At 46.5% G+C, this 22,694-nt stretch overlaps 1 protein-coding gene across 4 annotated transcripts in view; it reads right to left on the bottom strand.

The window, feature by feature from the left end:
* Nucleotides 1-4,577: 4,577 nt before the first annotated feature.
* Nucleotides 4,578-22,694, bottom strand: part of LOC146172100 (nose resistant to fluoxetine protein 6-like) — a 248,137-nt gene continuing 230,020 nt past the window's right edge. For 3 of the 4 annotated variants that reach the window (XM_084585943.1, XM_084585945.1, XM_084585946.1), the window contains exons 11-15: nucleotides 16,927-17,049; nucleotides 13,623-13,743; nucleotides 11,132-11,318; nucleotides 8,317-8,459; nucleotides 4,578-7,108 (exon numbers count right to left, since the gene is read on the bottom strand). In XM_084585943.1, coding sequence (XP_084442069.1) covers nucleotides 6,809-7,108; nucleotides 8,317-8,459; nucleotides 11,132-11,318; nucleotides 13,623-13,743; nucleotides 16,927-17,049 — 874 coding nt within the window. In that variant the 3' untranslated portion in view covers nucleotides 4,578-6,808. The remainder of the gene's footprint in view (nucleotides 7,109-8,316; nucleotides 8,460-11,131; nucleotides 11,319-13,622; nucleotides 13,744-16,926; nucleotides 17,050-22,694) is intronic. The other variant, XM_084585944.1, reaches the window with a different exon arrangement.

Here is a 22,694-nt window from a genome sequence, read left to right as displayed (position 1 = left end):
TCTTTGGCGGCGCCGGCAGCGGCAGCCAAGTCGAACCAGCTGCCTTTAACTGAGCCCTGGTGCCAAGCGGTGCCACGATAGGCTTCTAGTCGGACGTTGGCCGCCTGTCTATAGCTTCTCCGGTGCACCTTCTGGCGACAACATGGTCCTAAAGCACTATTCTTCAAGGTGTTTCCGCGGTCGTCGTTGCCTCATCTCATGACCGAGAGCACTGGGACAAGCGGCCGTTGCGTCATTCTAAACACCACCGCTGCTCTCCAAGTTTGCAGCCTCGGGTTCAGGATCGTCGCTGTCGAACACTGGTCCGAAGTTGCGGCTAAACACGATGTGGTTAGCGAAGATGCGGGCAAGAATGCATGCGGCAGCCAGGATGCCGATGCCGAGCAGGTAGGTTATCCCTTGCACGTCCTCGCGACGATACAACATCGCTGGATATCTGACCTGTGCCTTCAGCGAACACAGCACAGATCTCTTCCTGATGATGCCCGGCGGCGTAATTTCGTGGCGCCACGTCAAACTAGAGCTAAGGTTGCAAGCGTAACGACAGCTACTACAGCACTGGCTTCGAAAGCTGCGTCACTGTCATCTGGGTGTCCTGAGGTTGGGCTTCCATCGGCTACAGCTTCGTCGTCTTTGTTGGTGGTGTTGGTCTCTTGAAACATGGCTTCGTCGTCGTTTTGACTGCAGCTTATAGCGAAAAAGAGTTTGGGAGAGAATAACAGGTGTCGAAAAACGTTACACGTACCAGGTCCACGTTTTGTAACAGTAACTGGTTTGATGCTATAGTCTGCGCGTATGCTGACCAAATGTTTAATTCCTGACAAAAAGTGCGGCCGTGGGGTTAAGTGAAGATGGCCAGAGGTTATCCTATTGCTGCAAATCTTTCCACGCCTTCTTGATGTCAGGAGTGGAGTGGAGTGGAGAGTGCGACGCTTCATTCGGCATAAAACAGGCCAGTGCAGCCAACCGGCAGCACTCTCAACAGCCATCAGCGACCGCCTACAAATTGCACCTAACCCCAGAAATATGTATCCTGGCTACCAGATAGAACGAATAAAAACGAGAGCGAAGGCACTAATCACCAAAGACCTGCTGCACTGATGCAGCCCACTACACCGACCGCAGAGCAAAAAACATCAGTGTATTTTACCAAGTTGTAGGTGCGGTCGCGACTATATTTATCACCAGTTGCCACGACACTGGAAGCTGAGAAAGCAGCCATAGCGCTAGCGATCGTCTCTGGCCGACAAACACAGCACACGTTCCACAGGTAGCATGATGGCATAGCATGTCTCGCAGGTAGACTCCCAGCTAGCATGCCGAAACCAACGCAAGGACGTAGTACCCCCGTACGTGGCTAGAATCCCAAAACCATTGGCCACTGTCTCTTTCAAAGTCGTATTGTTATATGTACCCCTGGCCACAAGTCCCTTCCTGGAAGAAAGCGTGCACACCACACACGTCGTGCCCGCACAAGCGGCACCCGTGTCCTAGGAACTGCCGCAGCCCTCAATCCTCATAGATGTATGCAAGTAGGCTCCGGCATCAACGACTGGGCAGTCAATGGTGTTCACAACCACACAAACGATCTATTCCAGAGCAGGCCGTCTGACTACAGCCTCAAAGACACTCATTTGAGCTTCCTGCACAATCTACACTCCAAACTCTGCCCTAACTTATGCCCGTATTGTGTTAAATGTCCCTTATACAACGTACACCACCTGGGCATGCCACCTCAGCCCGGAACCACAATTATCAACATCATCATCATCATCATCATCATCATCATCATCATCACTACCACCACCTTCACCAGCCTGACTATGCCCACTGTAGGGCAAACGCCTATTCCATATTCGTTCTAATTCACCGGTCCTGCAGCTGCATCATTTGTTTCCCAGAAACTTCCTACTCTCATCCGCTCACCTAACGTTCTGCCGCCCCTGTTACGCTTGAAGTCCTTTGGAATACACTCTGTCACTTTTAGAGAGTGTCGGCTATCTTACGTTCGCATTACATGTCCTGAATGTCATTTTTTTCTTGATTTCTATCTTATTTCGTGCCTTCTTTTGTAACAGCGTTTCTTATTCTATTTTATTACCTTCTCTCTGGAGGCCTATAGTTGCTGCACTGCTCTATATATCTTCCAGTACTTTCGCATATAGCTAATCCACTCCTTGATTTCACAATGCCTGCACGAGGGCTGCTTCTACCCAATCAGACGCTTTCCTATCTCCCTGTTGATAGTATGAATATGACCCCTTTCTAAGCCTGCCTTAACACAATAGGGAGCTCGAACTCGTGCTTGGATGACTAGGTCAAGTCGCTGGACAAGGCCAGTTTTGCGGCAGTCGCTGCAGAAGTCCTGGACTCAGGACCCCTCCCGGACAGAAAGAACATGTTAATATTAAAATGAATATTTTAAATCATCATCATCATCATCATCATCAGCAGCAGCAGCAGCAGCAGCAGCAGCATCATCATTATCATTTCTCAGCAGATCCGGTTGCTTCTGTTACTGGCCTCTGCTCAAATTCCATGTAGCCGCTATGAGGGACTGACCGCAGTTCGGTAATGATTGCCGGACAAAGTGGTGTAGTTGAAATAAAACGGCAGATTGAACACATACTTTAACGGAATTGGATAAACATTCAAGGTACATATGCTAATCAGTCTTCCTTTCACTTCTTTGCTTCTTCGTTCATTGAAAAGGTAATGCAGCCATGCAAGCAAAACAATAGACGTACTGTTTTCCAGACTTAATTACAGATGCCATTGCGAGGTCATTTGTGAATTGTAACTAATAAGCAAAGGCCATATCTGTGGAACTGAAAACAAAGTTCGTTTTAACCCCAAAAATAGTGAACTAAAGCAGCAGATGTTAGGCTGTACAAAAGACTATGCTAGCTTGTATGAGGTTCCCCAAATCCAAACCTTGAAAGGTGTTCGATCATGTCACAACGAAAACACTTGCAAAATGGAAGTTATGCTCACTTATAACAATTTGAAGGGACAGCCCTGTTTTCACTCATAAACGTTGCCACCGCGGACAACGTGATTTACCGTACGTAGTGTGGCCGTTAAACCTGTTTCAACAAACCCGTGACGTTTAAACTGTGTTAGTTCTTAAGCACATGAATTACGAATGCATGTTTTTTCTCGCACGGCTTAAATGCCACACGAGAATGAGGACAAAAAAAAAATTGCGTTGAGAGCTCCTCATTGCGCGTGCTTATCAATACACGACTCGAGTTCTGTGCAGTGTGCATGATCTAAGTTGTCCTTAAAAGCAAGCAAAGTAGCTATAAATATAAGAATCGTCCATTTAGAGATCAAAGTAGAGGCTCTGAAAGCATCAGTACACAGCCATTTTCAGGCATTAGAGCTGCTCAGAAGGAGATTTTGAGATAAAAACAAAACGCTATCATTGACAGTTGCTGGCCCAGCCTACTTGCCCGTCACCACATTCGATGGTTCCGCGGACTGCGGTTGTCCTTAAGTGTCCGGCAGCAGCAACCGTTTTAAAAATAAAGAACTTAAAAACGCAAACCCCAGCCATAATTTAAAGAAAATTCAAGCCAAGGCATATCGGCTTCCGTTCGAAACCTTAGTCATGACGGTCGGCGTCTATACTGTTTTATATTTTATTGTGATTGGCCTTGGCCTGCAGAGAAGTTTTCGTCCAACTGCCGCTTTCATTATGAGGCCCCAAAATTTTTACGGGTCAAATTTCATGGCGATCTGAAGAATATACTACAATTATTACGCACCCGCTCTCCCATGGCGCATTTTTGTGTTTTTTTATTCCTTGATAGCGGCACGAGAAGGTGGAATTTGCAAGCACTGCTATGATAGGAGCCAGTTGGTTCTGCATGTTGGTTCTCAGCGCGCCTGGACGCACTAACATCTAAAAAAACTGGTAAGAAAGTACTTATACAAAAGTAACCTGACAGCATGGTTCGCTTCTTAGTCACAGAGGGCAGCATTTATGCGCCATTCACGCTCTATATCTTTTTAAGGTAAAGGCGAATATTTTTCCCGTACCTCTGAAGACCTCTTGCTATATATGGAAGCTTGAAGGGCTCCGCTGCGCGTGTGAGACGAGAACCTCACAGATTGGCTACTTTTGGCGAAGGCGCTACGTTTTAGATTTTCTATTGTTCCTGTCGAGAGGTTCCGAACTGGAAAGAAAGCCCACGATAACTTTCGTAACTAGGAAGCGATCCAAGAGGCGCTCCTCCATGTCCTCTCCCGCCCTTGGAGACAAAATGAATGGGCTTCCAAGCTCTCTACAGTCTTAACATAGTTTTTGTACTCAAGGGCTGGAGCAGTGCTTCCTTGATTTAACCGCCAGCAAGCCGGTGTGTGCAAATCTTTTTCTAGCTAGCTTCAGTTCTCTTCCTGGATTTCTGTAATTCTGTATATTTTGAGTTTTTTTCCTCACTTCGTGAAGAGGACGGGGGAGAGAGGTCGCCCATGGATATCGGCATATGTACATGCTTATACATATACCCTGAATATATGTATATACCAAAATGTGGTTGAGTAGGGTGCAAAGGGGTCTCAGACACGCCATGAAAACAGGATATTTATTTTTATTATATGATTTGCGTACATTGTTGATATGTACAGTTTTGAAGGCAATGAGAGAGGAATAAAATATGACCATTCCCTGTGACGCGTGCCTTTATTTACAACGTGTATCGCACTTTGGAAAGGGTCGACCTGAGCGACAACTCTTGGGTTTGAAGCGAAATACCAAAGAGACGATAAGAGATAACAATAGTAGTTATGACACAACAGTTGAAACACTCGTGACAAGTGCCTCTCCGAAGGCTTTCAAGCAAATAAATGTCTGAAAGAAGGCTTTGGGCAAGCTATTACGCCGGTGCCTTCGATTCCACGCGAGCGGCATTCTTATACTCTATGCCTTCATCTACTTTGGCCACGTACTTTGTGTAAATAAACATACTCTTTTCAACATTTTCAACACAGGAATAAACTATATATCTCTGTTGAAACAAACAATATTGCTCTAGTCATGATATGCTGAGTGGGAATCTCCGTCGCTTGATAAACGTGCACTGACAGTACTCAAACAACGCCTTTTCTAAACTGCTTCTTATGACACTTAAGGGACTGTTTTTCTCCCCCATGGGCGAACCCCGGGGAGCCGCGCACGAACAGAATAGGAACATTAGGAACAAATCCGAAGCAGATTCGTTGAACTCGTGTAACTTTCTGCGTGCGCGCAAATACTGGAATGAAGCGTGCTGTCCGCACGATGGCGCCACTGGCACTATGCGTTACCTTCACTGCCAGACAAATTGTTGGCAGTAGTGGCTTACACTGGAGAACAATGGTGCATTTTATGTAGTACAGGTACGGGGAATATAGAAGGAAAGGCTCAGCTTACTTTCAAGTAAAGCCTTTTTTAGTGCTGCTCTGAACTGTGCAGAAGCTCTTAAGGCTCTTAGAGGAAAGTTATGCAATAAAACAAGTACGCTTCGAACTTGTGCGAACGGAGTGGCCATTCTAGAGCATGTTAGTAAAGTGTAAATTTTTATTTTGCATCGGCGTGCACTTGGACGAGTTGAGATATTTCGCATCGCATTTGCCCGGTGAGCCGAGCGGCAAATCTTCGTGCTACTCGTTTATTTCAAATTGTGGCCTACGCATCATGGACGAGGGAGAAAAGAAAGATGGCGTACAAATAAAAGCGGAGGCTTCTCGCTGGATCGCCGTGCTCTTACTGAGCACTACGTAGACCTAGGGCCGTAGGTCTAAGCCGTAGACTTAAGGCTCTATTTCATCTCGGCGTAAACCTGGTATCCAGCATGGAGACTCGCTCATTCGCAACTGTGCCATTTTTCTCCATGCGTTGCGTTCGGACACGCAGAAATGCTGATCGATAGGTGTTGCCTGGAGAGCCGGGCATTCAGAGCGGTTGTGCTCAGCAGTAAAGATTCCGCCACCTCACAGCCTAGGAAGTGCACAATGAGCTCGTGAATCCGCTAATAACTTTCTTCCTTTGGTAGTCACACTCAGTAACTCTCGGGACAACCTTGGTTTCTGAACACTCATTTCTCTTGGGCTCGCTCCGACCTCCGCCTCTAAAGGCCACTGTACTTGACGCGTCGAGTTTCGCACAGATCATGTTCAACAGCGGTGACATAACTGGCCGCACGAAAAGAGCCGGGCCTGTCAAAGGCACAAGGTGATTCCAAAGAATGAAAGGCTATCTCACGGCCGGCTTGACCCTTGCAGGCCTCTCTTGTTTTGTCTCACCTCCTTCCGCTTTGCTATTTTGCGCAACAACTGGTCGTCCGGACGCACCGTCGCAGCAGCCTATCTGAACCTACAATGCGGATACACAAATGGTAGTGCAGCAGCCGCGCACACATGGCAGAACCATGCGTAAATGAACGTTCGTGCAATGTGCGCCAGCTATAGCCGCTTGTGGAAGAAGAAATGGAACAAGGCCCATGAGTAGTCAGATTTAGGGAATCTAACTAATCAAAGGCGTCGTGGGAGCGCGTCGCGTCGGACCCCGGGAGCGAGTCGACCACGTGACCGTCTGAGCCTCCTCCAGCCCCACGGTGGTGTGAAAAGCGTAAGAAAACGAGAGACGCGCTCCTGCTGCACCTCGTCTTCGGGGCCCCCTCTGTTTCACAAGCCGTCGTCGCCGTCTAGCCCAGGACACGGACGCGTACGCCTCCGGACAAGCACAACGCACGAGTGCCACAGTGGGAATGTGGCCTGACACCGCCGTGTGTCCGTGAGCATCTCTGCAGCGTCGCCGCCCGTCTCAGAGGCGGCAGTCGGGAGGCAGCCGGTTGGCGTCAGTGCCTCCGCCGCCGCTGTAGCTTCCGGCGTGCGCTTTCTCGCCGAGGATGGTGATCTTGGTGCAGCTCGGCAGCGGAAGGGCCTTGAGCACGGGCTTGGCCACTTCCAGGAAGCGACGCGGACAGCCCTCGCGACCGGCAGCACTTAGGCCTAGGCGCTCGCAGAACAGCTGTTCGAGTGAGTGCAACGGTGCGTCTGCCAACACGCTGCACACCACCGCGCCCAGGTAGCCGAGCACGATCAGACCGCAGAACAGGAACAGCTGTGAATGGCAGAGGCGCAAAGAGAACACATTGTCAGTCAGAGCAGACGATACGACTGACTATTAGGGATTGTATAACGAACGGCACTAATGTTTCGTTAACCACTTAAAAATTCATGTTTCTCATTTCCTGTCTGTTACTCTGAACCTAAATTGAAGTGAGAATGGGTAGAAGAGCATACAAGCGTCACTAATAAGACACTATTACTTCGAAAAGGATAAAACGACACAATTGCTGCGTTGATGTAGCTTAGTGAGCACTTCGAGAATTCCCACTCGAATGCATTGTAGAGCGAAAGAAGATGTATGAAAGAGCACTGCACAAGGGTGGAGGAGGGGAAGCTCCAGTTCGCAAGTCAAGCCAACGTTTCGACAAGTGGACTTATCTTCGCTCAAACGAAGACAAGTCCATTTGTCGAAATGTTGGCTCGGCTTGCGAAGTAAGAGCACCCCCTCCCCTCCCCCCTTAACCCTTGTTCAGAACATCTTTCGAATGCACGATGGATATGTTCTCGGAAGGGTCGGTCGAGTACTATATAGCTGATGCATCGACTTTCCAGAAAAGGGGCAATGGGAGTGTTAAGTGTACGCGGTTATTTTTTTTTTTTCTGCTGCTGTTTACGTCCACAGTGCATTATGAACTTCAGGAAGACGTTCTAACCAATGATTAACCTATAGTGACCACGAAGCCATATTAACCGAAAACATATTTAGGGCATCAGGTTGCCTGATGTGGAAACAAATGCGAAAACACGCGCCCTTCCGGCTTTGCTTATGTATATTAATAATGTCCGCACTGCTGATATTCGTGGTTCGTCCATGCACTAACCGCGGTAGGTGGAAAGCAGCTCTTTCCAGCTCCCAATTGGCACGTGGCAACGGCTCCAGATACGCCGCGGACAGTTTTCGCCTTCACGGATCTCGCATTAGAAAATATTTGGTATCTAGTTAGTCTTATTGCGGCTATTATGCCCTAGCCTACTCGCTGGCAGCACCCATTGGGCGTCTTAAGCGATAATTGTTGTGTGTCATCGCTTTAAACTTTAACGGTGAGATGAAAAAACGTCCACTAGAGTCGAAATGGAATCTTTATACTACGTCCGCACAAAACTGGTTACACACAGCCAAGCACAGCGGCAGCTTAGACGCAGTTAAGAGAAGTGGATAGAGCAGAGCCCTCCCAGCGGAGGTCACGTGAGGCTACTCACAGCCATCAGCTGGTCGGCCTGCACCCTCTCTCGGACGTAGGCTGTGAAGATGTTCTGCACCAGGGGATGCAGCAGGAATACCAGTGGCGTCATGCGGCTCAGGGGACCGAAAGCCGGCCAGGACAGGAAGTCGCCCACCAGCCCTGCACCAAGCTCCAGCATACAAATGCTTCTGCGCACTCTCGCCCATTGGCGCGACGATATCGCAGGGCGTCTGATAGTATTAAATTACATTACCCTCCCGAGGTGGTTTGTTAGACTCCAGTGCCTAAAATAGTTCCTCATTTGCGCGTAAAAAGCATCTTGATACACTCTTTCAATGTTATGTCTTAGGTCAGGGTTTTGTTCGAAAGGAAACGAAAAGAAGGCGATACAATTTAGAAAATGGGCGGTCCTTTTCTAAACCGCTAAGAACGTTGGCGACTATCTGGTCTGACCAAATACCTCTCTCCCTACCAATTTTCCCTCAGAGACAGACAAGCACGAAGCAAGGCAGAGCTTGTACACTTTGAAAAACCGGTACCTGGTGGCACTGTAAATCGAGCACAGCCTTTTCGGCATACGAGGAGAATATTCGGGACATTACACCAGTGTTTCGTCATGCTCTCGATTTTCAATTCTTTCATAAGGATGGGGGGGGGGGGGGGGGTCTGCGTTCAGTACATATAATCATCAGGTACGCCATTTGTAAAAAATATACAGCCCACAGCATTTGTACTTGACCTTTCAGTGCGGCATGAAATGTAAGCCTAGGGTTCCAGATCTATCTGCGGTGATACGAACTTTTGTCCTCACCCCTCCGACTCTGGACTTCGAACTTCTGTGGATGTTGTGTAAGTGCTCTTAAATTGCTTAAGGGCAAACCACTGGCCTATAGATCTTTTGCACATGTTTTACGTTGTGCTCAACGTAATGACAAAATGACGTAATGGAATTTCTTATTTAAATTATTGCAGAAATATGCTGATATCAATTTAAATAAACAGAAGTCTTGTGTTTCTCTGCACCTGGCTCCGACCTTAAGTCAAAATATGGCTCACTCTCTGCAGGCCATTGTAGGCTCGGATTTCTGTAACAACGGACAAAGAAGACGACTAACCGTTAAGACATCTTCCTCGAGATAAATGTAGCGTGGCCATTCTCGGCCATTATGCCATACGTTCCTCACCCAAACGGAAACTCACCCGAACTTTCTAAACGTGACATGGTCAGCAAAGGAACGTAAGATCAGCTCATTGACGCCATTACGGAGGCGCAGGCATATAAAGAACAGCTGACAGCGACATATCTCTCAAAGGGTAGGTAATAACAGCCCCAATGAACAACGGCAAAGTGATGGTTGCTTTCTCAAAACCAAGTTGCCTCCTCTATCAAATTTCTTTTTTTTTTTTTTTGGTCTTGCAGATGCCTACTTGCGGCATTATGGTGAGCCGAAACTGGGGTGATAGCTGCGGAGACGCATACATTTGGTACCAGTGCGGCTGATACAGAGCGTCCTTCTGACGCCGAAATGAGTCGTTAAACGCATCACGTTGTTTCCTTCTCAAAGGGGCACGCACGCAATTAGGTACAGCTGCCGTTCGTGCGACTCATCGTTTCGAATACGAAAAACAAAGAGAAACAATTAAGGCGCTCGAAATCCTATGTAGCTGCTTCAGCGTGATCTACCTGCGAAAGGCTCGCGTTAATCTGGGGATTATTCATCGGAGACGCGCGCTAACGGTGACAGCGTAATCCTCTTGTTGACAAAACCTGGGCACGAAAAAAAACTCTGCTGTCCGCGATGGGCTAATAACGAGATATCCGACGCGCCCAGGAAATTTTATTTGTCACTGTCAAGTGCACCGTGGAGTCCAATTTAACTACGGCAGGCTGTAATACCAACAAAAATAGACGAAACAAGACATCCTATAGCATCTGTGTTTACAAAGTTTAGACTGGTGGGGTGTCGATGCCATTGTGAGACACAGAAAGGTGTCTCAATGTAGCAACAAAGTTTGGAGCAACATATTCGTGCTTTCTTCCCAGGGAAAAACTTACAACTGAAGAGGCAGCGCTGTACTGCATGAAAGCCGCGCTCGCAAAAAAAGGCTGCGACACCGCCAGGTGCGCTGTTTAGTAAACATGTTTTTGACATGTAGCTGTTGCATAAGCGTTGTCTTTCACACCAAATCTCGTATTTCTCAATAAAAGCGAGGCAGTTAGATCACCGTTCGAGTTCCTTTTCAAGTATGTTATTTATATCTACATGCCTATCACTGTGCGTCTTTGCAATAGGGTTCGCTTCGCCTCTCCAGCGCTCGCAATCTCGCAAGGCAAGAGAAATCTCGTCCGCACCCTTGTCGAGCCTAAGTATCGCCGGAGTGCTTCCAGAAGCTCCGTTATAGGGCTTAGGAGCAATCTACTTGGGCTGTATATTTTTAATAAAGAACACTTGCCCTTCGTGGCTCTAGCCCCCACATCCCCCACATCCCCTCTTTCTTTTTTTTTCTCTCAATGGCTTGCCACCTCCCACAGCTTTAATTCGCTCGTTCTGTTTTTCGTCATCGATAACGGAACTCCGCCCCTACAAAGTTTCCCTCTAGCAACTATCTTCAGAAGACAATATCGAATATGGTGGCTAATAATTAGCACACTATTGCGTATGCCGTCCCCGCCGCCGCCGCTTTATCCTCGCTGTCTTCCAGCACGCCAGCAGCATTCCTGACCCAACCAACAGCGCACTGATGGTGCCACGTTTTTGAAGTTTCACTCGCCACTGCACGCGCCGAGGCGTTCAAACATGGGCCTTCGCGAGAGATTGTGTCGTGCTCACATGCTTTCCCGGTGACGCAGGCGAAGGCAACCCAGGCAATGGCGAAGGCCCACACGGTGCGGTGCACAGCTGCGTAGAGAGCGGCCTGCGCGGTGTCCACGCCGTCGCCGCAGTTCCACCGGTACGCTCCGAAAACCACTGCCACGGCACACAGGAAAGAGCACACCCAGCCCAGCGCCCGCAGGATCTGCGACACGTCGCCCGTGGTCTCGCTCTCAGCCAGAGCACGGTAACTCCGCCAGACCGGAGAAGCGGAGAGCACCGTCCGGTCGGAAGGGAATGGGAAAGTGGCAGCGCACGCTCAAAAGGGAGCATTTTTTATCTTCCAGGCTGCTTGCTCGCAGGGGGTTTTGGCCCTAAGATTCATCTTCCTTTACTTGCCGTGGTTGTTACTATTTCAGGCTTGTCTAGCAACAAGGCATCTGCGTCTGACAAACGTATTGTGCCCTACTATCTGCGCCTGTGAATTCTGAACGAAAAACCTGTATTCGAAAACGTGTCGCAGAGTAGCTACTGAACTGATTATTGATCCGAACATTTAGGTTTAGGCCAAGTGAAAACAATCGAGATTGCTTTCAGGACGAAGATACAAAGAAAAACTCATTTTCTTCGTCTCCTTCTAAAGTAAGCAGCGAGTTAAACAAGAGAGCGAAGCTGCATAACCTGCGAAAGCAGCAGCGTCGAAAGAAGAGCGCAGTGCTACGGTCTTCTTTTACACACACGCACACGCAAAGGGTTGACGCCTTGTCGAGATATCTGGTACGAGAGATTCACAAAACTCCTCTTGCGTAAGCGTGGTTCACGCGCAGCCAACTCGTTTCTTGTTGGCTACCGCGGTTGACCGGCGGTCGCACTGCGGCGGATAAGGCAGCCCTCTTACGCATAGAAGAGTTTGGTGCGTCTCGACCAAAAAGTGTGTTATACTTACAAACTGGTCAGCAACAGCTCCTGGCTCGCAAGCAGACGTCGGCGTAAACGTGCGGGCTATACTTAATTGATCAAGCAGTACTATACCACAACGCTACGATCGCAAATAACAGAAGGAAGATAATCCAGCCAGTCGTCTTGCCTACTCCGGAGCAAATCACCTAAAGAGAATCAACATAACAGGCAACGTGAGACAATTGCATGTGCGTGTGTTACGCATCTGGAATGAGACATAAGCAAAGCAAGCAAGCAAGCAAGCACATGGCGAAAACTGTTCTTCGCCATGGTAATCGGAAATTCAAAGGATTGTTGTTTCGCCTCCACTTTAGGCATTCCAAATGCATTGCATTCTCAAGATAGCTTGTTCCGCGCATCTCCTCAAGCCCCGTCTCCCATTGCTAAAGTTACTGCGTGCTTTCTCGGGTTATTAATTGTCCTGTGCTTTCTTTTTGGGCCCGATTAGCAGCTGGCCATAGCCCCCACTGCGCTATAGTTTCGGGTAGCGGCAGTTCTCATCCTCCTTCGTGCTTCGGGTACTCTCGATCCAATCCTCCTGTTTCGTAAGCCATAGCCGAGCACAACTAAGTGAGATGGATTGAAGTAGATGCATCGATCCCCATCCCCTATAGCCTATTTAAGGAGGATGAAAATGGGATTGGGTGAACTTGCTTCGAAGGGACACACAACCGAAATGAAGGAGAAGGACGGTGTTTGTACCGCAAGGCATTGCGTGTGCATACGGAAAAGGAACTCTCCACTGTTGGCGTACTTTGAGTTTGAAGCAAAAAGAAATGCAGCCATTGAAGACTTAATGAAGAAGTGAAAGGTTCAGTTAAGTACATAAATATATAGGACAACGAAAAGAAAAATAAACATTGCTTCCATTCCTCAGTTGCAATATCTCTTCACTAACCCGTATGTGGGGCGAGGATACCAACATTCAGGAACCTGCCGGGTTTAAATTAAGCTGTAAGGCACGATTTATAATTGGCGCCGAAATGCCAGAAAAGACCATGGGGGGTCTGGTGACTGTGCAGGTGTGTGAAGAAGGGGGGGGGGGAGGTGAGGGTGCAAAGGAATGAACACAATGGAGCAGAAAAACAAAACCATACGACGTCCACTTACCGAAATGGTTACAGCATTTATTTATCGGCGATGGGAAGTCCATACACATACATTCATCCCTCTATCAGTTGCCCCTATCCCCGCTTTATTTAAGCGAACCTGTATAATTTTTTTATACTTAACTACGTCACACAACAATGCGAATGGACAAGAGCGCACACAAGAAATGCTGTGTATTTAGAAGAACAGGTGGCAGGCATAAATGCGAAATATACATTTTTAATGTGCTTACGACCGCCATTGGAGATCACCAAACTTTAAACGGAGCGCTCAGCCACATGCAGTACTGGGCACTAAGCGGCAATCGGCAAAGGAAAGGAATGATATTGATGTTCGATGACCTCACGTGTGCGATTGAATACGCGCAAGATACTACTGGGATTGACGCGTAAAATATCTGTGCAAGCGCTGTTAAACTCTGGCATCAAATAATTCTTACCGGGTTCAAGGTGACGACAGGCTTTCTGGTGACTATACAGGCGAGGCCGATGCCGATGCAGAAGGGACCCAGATGAGCCCAGGGCTTTTGGTACATGATGTCTTCCATCGTAAGCCGCGAGCTTCCGAACATAAAAGAGTGGGAAGAGGCGGTTTAACACCATAAACGAACGATGAAAATCTCACTATGGGTTTCGACACTGGATGCATATCTATTTTGAATTGTTGTTCTGAAGGCACATGCGGCAGCAAACAAAGAGTCTTTGAGCAGCAATTTCTAGCCCTCTGGCAATAGTTTGTTACAGACAGAAAAAAAAATTTGTCGCTGCTTAAATTATTAAGCGGAATGAAAGCTTGAAAATTAGACTCTTAGCACGTAGAGCCCATTTGTATGTTCATCGCTCCCTATATCCTTGTAGTGACGTCGCTACTCTCATTCATATCCATGCAGCTAAGTTCATGCAAACATTCGTCAGCGCCTCCGCATGCACCTGTGGAATATCGCTCACGCCTTCGAATTTTAACGTATGACGTTGGTATGACGTACAGACCTGTGTGCACGCTCATTGGTGCACAGAACGCTGGCGCATATGTCGTTCCCACCACATATTCGTCCTCACTAAATATTCGTATTGCAAGCGTAGCTCTAAACAAGCGTGTCGCACTCCACCTTTCCATCTTTCTATTGCTTGGCTCACAACCATGGCAAAAGCGCAAAAAATGCGGCTTAGATTGGAATAAAACATTTACCGCCGGTACCGGCGGTACGATGGACACAACCGGATCAGACAACACACTGAAATGCGTAGGCAGTTGAAATTTCTGCAAAGGCTTCAGTTCTGTAAAATTAGCTTCATGTGGTGGTGTCATATTGCCGAAGAGCAATTTTCGCGAATGTATATATTGCGGCCTTGAACGGCGGATTACGCGAGTTTATATGTTCCTTCATGTTTCTAGAACGGCGTTACAAAACTAGAGAACAGTAACGTACAGAATAAGTCCTGCCTATGTGTCCCTCCAGTTATCTATACTACTTTCATAACCCTCTTGAAAAAACTATAAAGAAAAGTTAGTACTCTGCAACGCCGATAAATAGAGTAGGTCCACGTTGCAAGTGATAGGTGAAACAGGCGCTTTCGCTCCAAAATATAAAAACACTTCGACAGTAGTTATGGCATGTGATAAAGCGGACGTGCGATAATCGCCTTAGAATAGCTGCCGATTTGATTTATTCGTATTTAACTGTTCGCTTCTGCTAAGAGTATATATCAAGGTTGGAAAGGGAAGTGCCTGATGATAATTAGTCATTGCCACAGTAACTTCTCTGATTAAATAAAAAAAATGGCAAACACCCCACGAAAGCATATCTGCGCGTTAATTATGCGACCAAGATGCGCGAGCACAATTGTCACAATATCCTAATTCGCTAAAATCAAAGGTTTAACTTCTTAGTCGCAGAAAGTAGCGTGTGTGTTTATATTGAAATTTCAGTAGCGCTGCATTACTTTCCTGTTCCAAACACGTCTCGAGAAATATTTGTCTCCAAATTTCCGGCTCAATCCGTGTGATTTCGCATGCAAAGCACAGATCACGACCGGCGCAAACCTCCTTTCGACGAGGCGCAACTTTTCCGTGCAGTGTTTCGTCTCCCAACAGCGTAGATCAACAGTCGAACTTCATAACTGTTCTCTTTTTCCCTTTCGGCGAACGAAATCGAAGGAAATGCGTACGGAACGGCTTCGTTCTACCAGGGAGGAGTTTCATGCCCGTCGTCCCTGTCTCGCATGGGTAATGACGCGCCCTGAATTGAAAATGTGCGACCGGATATCTCAGAACACGGTCCCGCGAGGGAAATTCGACCGTCGTGAATAGTCTAACACCACGACCGCCCAATTCTAAGCTTCCTATATAAGCAAACACTTCATACGGCGTGTAATACGTTCACTAATGGCAATCGACGAATTAGGAGATTGGCGAAGAGCATCTTTTTCTTTTTCACTTTGTGGCCGCATGTCAGCTCAGCCTAAGTGCCATTGCTCCTGCCGTATACTGCTCGATATTTGCTTGTAAATTATTGAAAGCATAATCTTGAACTACCTGAATGCCCGCGTAGAATTTGGATAAGTCGTTTTAAACAGTTATCGTCGTTTTCACTTCGTGAACGATGAACAGCTGACCTACAGATTCGCAGCGCGTTATCCCCGCCGCTCTGCGTAATACAACGGATTTGCCGGATAAGCGTAACCAAGGTTTAATAAAAACTCAGGGTGTCCTACTTAAGTAAAACCTACCCAGCGCTGTTATTAGTCGCATGGCCTAGCCTGCGGTGTATGTTTTATGTTTTTGGTCTCCAAATTTAATTTAGCAGGTAATACTAATCAGCAAACTTTTTTTTTATTCTTCTCAAAACAAAAGTGGCAATGCAGAAATTGTAGATAATCTTGAAAGGCGACTGTCTGAAATTCTTCCGCCAAGGTACCGTTTACCTATAGAATCTTTTTTCTTTGGCCGTTCCTAAAAGGGAGCACCCACAATAAAAAAACAAAAAAAAGGCTTCCATGTGGCAGCAGCAGCACTTGCGCATCACATTTTCTTAAGATCATTGTTCTCAATGGGGCTTTCCGTCAGCAGCAGGTCACAAGGTAAGTTTCTTTCAAAGCCGCTAAATAAAGCCGCGTAAATAGTAGTTTGGTAGTTGCGCATCACATTTTCTTAAGATCATTGTTCTCAATGGGGCTTTCCGTCAGCAGCAGGTCACAAGGTAAGTTTCTTTCAAAGCCGCTAAATAAAGCCGCGTAAATAGTAGTTTGGTAGAAAATTATTTTCAATCGCCTATTTTTCAAGAAATAATAAAACTTTGAAATTGAATTGGTTCTTGAAGCCAATAAATACCAATTTAGCTAATCTTCGTATTCAGTGTTTACTAATTATTTAGCTTGGAACAGCGAAAAAAAAAAATAATGCAGACTTGAACACACTACCCTCAAAAGCTCACAACCGGTTTCACGAGGCTAGGCCACTCCATCTTCCTTAAAATCTTGGATTACATTTAGCTGGGAGGTCTGGTATATTGAATCAACAGTCCACCATGCACAACGCTCGTCTGTCAGTTGTTCCCCTGCATGAAAGATTATCTTTCAAACAAACCATGGCGTGTGCTTCTGTATCGCACCATAGGGCTCGAGTCTAAACTCGAGGGTAGGACTTGTCCCAAAGATGACGGGTGCTCAGTTCGTTCAGATAAGCCTCGCGTTCGGTTAGGGACAACAAGCAAGCGACTGCGCCTATGACGTCGTGATGCTTACTTGATGTCAGCCTGTGCGAAGAGCACTGTGGGCGGTAGCTTGTAGGTCGCAGTCAGCACTCCCATGGAGATGATTCCCACAGCCACCAGGGAAGCATTCAGCACCACGCCCACGAAGAAGCGTCTGCGTTCCGAAGGGTGCATACGATGTTGATTGCCCTCGGAATGCAACTGTTACCACGCAAGCTCTTGCAATGGTTAACCATGGTAATGTATTTAAGTGGTTATTATGGTTGTGCTATGGTTTTAACGTCATACGGAAGCGACTTGCTTCTAGTGCTTGACTGTAGTTTCTCGAGGTGTTCCTGTAACCTAGCAATCACCTGCCAATACAAGCCGCGAGGAGTCAGTGCTGCTGAACCCGAGGTCGCGGCCGAACTGATTCCGAGTCACAGCAGCTAAATAATTGCCACAGTGGTGAAATACTAAAACGCACCTGTACTGACCATTCAGTGCACATCAATAAACTCCACGCCGCAGAAAATAATTCAGAAGGAGAACCAAACACACGGGAACAACACGCAAATAAAACAAACGTCAGCCGTATTTCTCAGAATTCCTGTATTTTTTGTGGATTTTAGCACCTGCTAGACCCCCGCTGACAAACGCAGAGAGTCCGGACCGCATCTGCAACGTTGTGTCGTACAGATAACTACTGCTAATACCCGCTCGATATCGCTAACTCAAGTCTAAACCTAACCTTCCCACCCCCTGAATATCCGAAGCTCCTGGCAAGGTCATGATTTCACAGTTACATTACATCACGCGGAAACTTCTCATAACTCACAGCACTCACGTAGAAAGTGTCGTTACGCGTGGAATGAAAGTTAAATCATGAGACGTAAAACAACTAAGGACCGCCGCATGTCTCGTGATTTAAATTGATCAAATTATTGATTTCTCATAATGAAAAAATGTCAGAAATTTAAGGTGTCACGCGAGACTCGAACCTACCACCGTTGGATTGCCAGCCCGAAGGGCTACTGAGTAGGCCCGCTGTACGGCTCGGGAACAACCGAAAATTAATGCATGTGTCTGCAGTCTTTTGGTATCTCACAACAGTATGCTCATCAGTGCGCGCGCGCGCGTGTTTGTGCGTGTGCGTGCGTGTGTGTGTGTGTGTGTGTGTGTGTGTGTGCATGTGTGCGTGTGTGCGTGTGTGTGCGTGTGTGTGTGTGTGTGTGTGTGTGTGTGTGTGTGTGTGTGTGTGTGTGTGTGTGTGTGTGTGTGTGTGTGTGTGTGTGTGTGTGTGTGTGTGTGTGTGTGTGTGTGTGTGTGTGTGTGTGTGTGTGTGTGTGTGTGTGTGTGTGTGTGCGTGCGCGTGTGTGCGTGTGAGATTAGAGAGCACCACAGGCCGCTCGCTATACAGGGTCGAATGACTAGTGCTGAGAGCCCGCCCCCCCCCCCCCCCCCCAAAAAAAAAAAAAAATGAATAGGGTCCGTATGCCCCTCCTACCCTGCCCCGCCCCTTGTTGTTATGCTTGAGACTTCACGTGGTTTGAATTTCCTGCGGAGAAGGCCATATTTAGTCGAGGAATGTGGGGACTGTTATTGCACACAGCCTGAGCATATATTTCCACGCAGAGCACACAGACAGACTGACATCTATCTAGACTGCGGTATTCTAGGAAATGGCAGGACACGCAACATCCTACCGTAAAACTCAAAATGCGCCTTCGTATAGAATAAACTTTTCGAGTCATTATTTTCTTGGATGATTCGATAGCGCACAGCACTTATCAGAACAGACGAATTAGAGGCGGGTGAGTTCATAGGCTTTTCGAAAGTTCTTTGCCGTACATATGCTACGAATAATTTAATAACTTTCTTAATTCATCCAGCGAGACGAATTGAAGCTGGCCTAAGGCACAGTTTCTACAGAAACTGCGATATTCTGTTCTGTATGCTGATTTCAAATACAAAAAAAAATATTCATTACTCCAAACGCTGTCATAATGCGGCGAGCTAAACCTTTCGAAACTGTTGACTCTGTAGAAAATGCATCATTACTGAAGTGGTAAAAAAAATTAAAGTTTAACACGTTCAAACTATCAGTATTATACATTTGCATTTATCAGAATGTCCACATTTATAGAGAATGTATATTCAGACTTTCCACATAACCTCCGCTTTTAAAGCAGAAGGACGCACTATTGCATGTATGACACACCTTTTTTTCCTTCAATTTACAAAATAAATTTACAATTTTGTTAGATGCGGTGGTGTGGTTTACGCGTGACGACCGCCTAAATGCTATCGTATTAAAAAGAACATTTGCCCGCTGCCCGAATTGATAACTCATTCGACCATCTGCGTCATTCCTGATGCCCTTTTATTCATTAATTCATTCCAAGTTTATTTCAGGCAACGAAAAAAAAAAATGCATCGCTTGATCTGGGCACTGGAATATTTAGGTGGATAAAAGAGACCGCGATAAAGTCCAGACGGGTTTTACGAATTCAAAGTGCTTTCCACCGATTTGCGTTTCTCACGTGCCACATTTCAAATACTGCTGAACACTTTCCTAGTGGGCTTAAATGGCACTCGTGTCCCATCTGCTTTGAGACGTTGTTTGAAGACGGTGCGCCTGCAACCTACGTCGAGCATCTTAAGCGCCTGAGCACACTGTTGGAGGCCATCCGTTCGGCCTGCCTCTCTCTCAAAACCAGGGAAGCACCATTTCGCATTCCAGTGACTGAAGTTCCTGGGCCACGTCGTGAGCGCTGAAAGCGTCAGGCTTTATCCAGACAAAGCGGGCTGCCGTAGATGCGTTCCAGATTCGCCCCCCCCCCCTCCCCCCCCCCCCTTTCGCAGAAAACCTCTGCGCTGCTTTTAGGATCTCTGCACACATTACAGACGTTTCGTGCACGATCCGTACAGAATGGCCCACCACTAACTGGTTTAACAAACGCGATTAACCCTTCATCTCGGCCCAGGAACAGCAGGGGGCTTTCGAGGAGCTCTGGAAACGCCTCCAATCAGGGCCCACCCTTGGTCACTTTGAAGAGGAGGCGAACACAGATTTGCATACTAATGCCAGCAACACCAACCTTGGTGCACACGTTCGATGGCCAGATGGTCTTCAGCACGTGATTGTTTACTCCAGACACATCCTGTCGCGATTCCTAGGGAAGTATCGTACAACTGAAAAAGAGTGGCTTGTTTGCTATTGTGTGGGCGGTAACAAATCTTCGGGCGTACTTGTATGCTCGGCCGCAATGCTTCGGAAGCGAGCACCACTCTCTCTCTTTTGGCTAGTGAATCTTAAAGGCCCTTGGGAGCGGCTAGCTTGTTGGAGCCTTCGGTTACAAGCATTCGATGTTTCCATCGTTTACAATTCCAGAAACATAGAAATCCTGACTGCGTAGCCAGTACTCTTACCCAAATGCTTCTCGGTTGACATATAAAAGACTCCGCTTTTTTTGGTGCTCTAATCACGTTTGTATACGCTCTAGAATATAGATTTGACATCGAACTGCGGTCCCTCCTCGAGTACCGCGAGGGAGGCGCCTCCTCTAGCCTCGCGATTTTGTCAAGAGAGAAGCAAATCGACTTCTGTGCTAAAGCTAGGAAGGCTAGGTTGTGCACAGTCGATATCGGGTTTCCACGGAGCTCTGAGCAGCCAGTGTACGTAAACGACCACCTTACACCTCAACGAAAACGTCTTTTTGTCCGCGCACGCGAACTCAAGAAGGAAAAACAGTGAAGTACCTGTGGATTGATAACTGCCCAATCGAGGCCAGGAAGGCTTATAAGAGCACAGTCTATCGCATCTCGCGTGTCGAAGACCTTGCAATCTTTGCATAGGCACCGACAGTAACTTTGCCATCTATAAATTTGCATTCATATGAGCACTTTACTCGTACAAACAGACTAAAGCTCCACTCCACGATAAAGAATCTTCATTATCATTACAGCACCTTAACATCCGTAGCATACGCAAACATCACGATGATCTTGTAACATTACTTACTTTGCTGGATCACTCCTTTTCCTTTATCTGTCTAAGACGTGGTTATCTCACAATGATAGAAACTTATATGGGCTTACAAACTACGGCTCGGAATACTGTAATCGGGACACTTGTGGCGGTGGATCTTCCATATTCATCAGATCTGACTTGACTTACGCCCGTCGGCACGATATCTCATTTAGCGAGCTTCAGTGTGAATCCATTTGGCTTAAATTTCATCAAAGTGTGCTGCCCCTGAACAGCCAGCCGCAATACAGTCATCATCATCATCATCATCAGCCTGATTATATCCACTGCAGGGCGAAGGCCTCTCCCATATTTCTCCACTTAAACCGGTTCTGTGCTAGCTGCATCCACTTGACCCCTGCGAACTTCTTAATCTCATCCACCCACCTAACTTTCTGCCGCCCCCTGCTACGCTTTCCTTCCCTTGGAATCCAGTTTGTTACCCTCAGCGACCATCGGTTATCCTCTCTTCGCACTACATGTCCTGCCCATGCCCATTTCTTCTTCTTAATTTCTACTAGAATGTCGGTAACTTGAGTTATTTCTCTGACCCACTCTGCACGCTTTTTATCTCTTAATTAATAGAGTAGTTGGCTGCATTTATCGTTCACCGTCATCTTCTTACACCGAGTTTTGTTCGCAGTTAGAAGCAATATTTAATGTCTTGACAACAGAAAACAAAAACATAATAATATGCGGTGACATAAATATGAATATTCTTGACCCTAGCATTTCATGCTGTTCTGAATATGTGCAATGTATGCTGAATTTTGGCATTTCTTCTCTAATTCTTTTTCCCACTCTTTCTGATTTCATTAATTCGAATACATTTATTGATCACATATTGACTAATACGGATGCTGATTGCGAAGCAGGAGTAATAGAGTATACAATTACAGATCACAAACCCATTTTTTTATCTCTAAAGTTGAAAAAGAACAAGGCCGTAAATAACCATACCAAAGCATAATTTAACCATGAAGAATGTACCGGTTTAATTCGTAAAATAGATTGAAGCTCTGAGATTGAGGAGGAATGCCCAAATAAGGCGTTTGAGCAGTTTTCAACAAAAATTGCCACCTGCATTGATCAATTCACCAAGCATATCCCTACAGTGCGGTGGTTTCGAACACCACGAAATTCATGGATTATCATTGGCCTGGTCTGTTTTATTAACAAGAAAAATAATTTGCGTAGAAAGCTGAAAACACAGCCTTTTAATACTGCTTTGAGATGTAGACTGCGAAAATATTCTAACGTACATTCCTCAGTGCTGAAATTTGCAAAAAGTAACTATTATCAAGATCGCATTTTAAAAAACGGAAACGACTGTAGGCGCAACTAGCAACTTATTAAACAATTTATTGAAAATCGCGAAGCATGCTTAACAAAAATAGCATGTGAAAACACCACCTATAATAATCCCAGCAAAACTGCCAATGCTTTTAACCAGCACTTCAGCTTTTCTCAGAGTTCACTTTACCCTCCTTTACACGTTGCTCCCACACGTTTTACTTGCGTCCTACATCTGCAGAAGAAGTCCACGAAGTCATCAAATCACTCAGTACAATCGGTGCAGGATTAGACTCTATTCATCCCTCTAAAGTTAACCTTATCTCTGCAGACATATGCGCAATTCTGGCAATATTAATAAACAAGATATTTAAAGCGGGTGTTTTTCCAGAGTGCCTTAAGGTTGCTAAAATAATTCCCATTTTCAAGAAAGGCGATCGAACTTGTATCAACAATTACCGTCCCATTTGTATTCATCCTTTATTCAGCAAAGATAT

This window comes from Amblyomma maculatum, unplaced genomic scaffold (assembly GCF_055883805.1).
Source record: "Amblyomma maculatum isolate TAMU_Amacu unplaced genomic scaffold, ASM5588380v1 scaffold_13, whole genome shotgun sequence".
Lineage (NCBI taxonomy): Eukaryota > Metazoa > Arthropoda > Arachnida > Ixodida > Ixodidae > Amblyomma > Amblyomma maculatum.
This window is presented reverse-complemented; position numbering and strand designations above follow the sequence as displayed.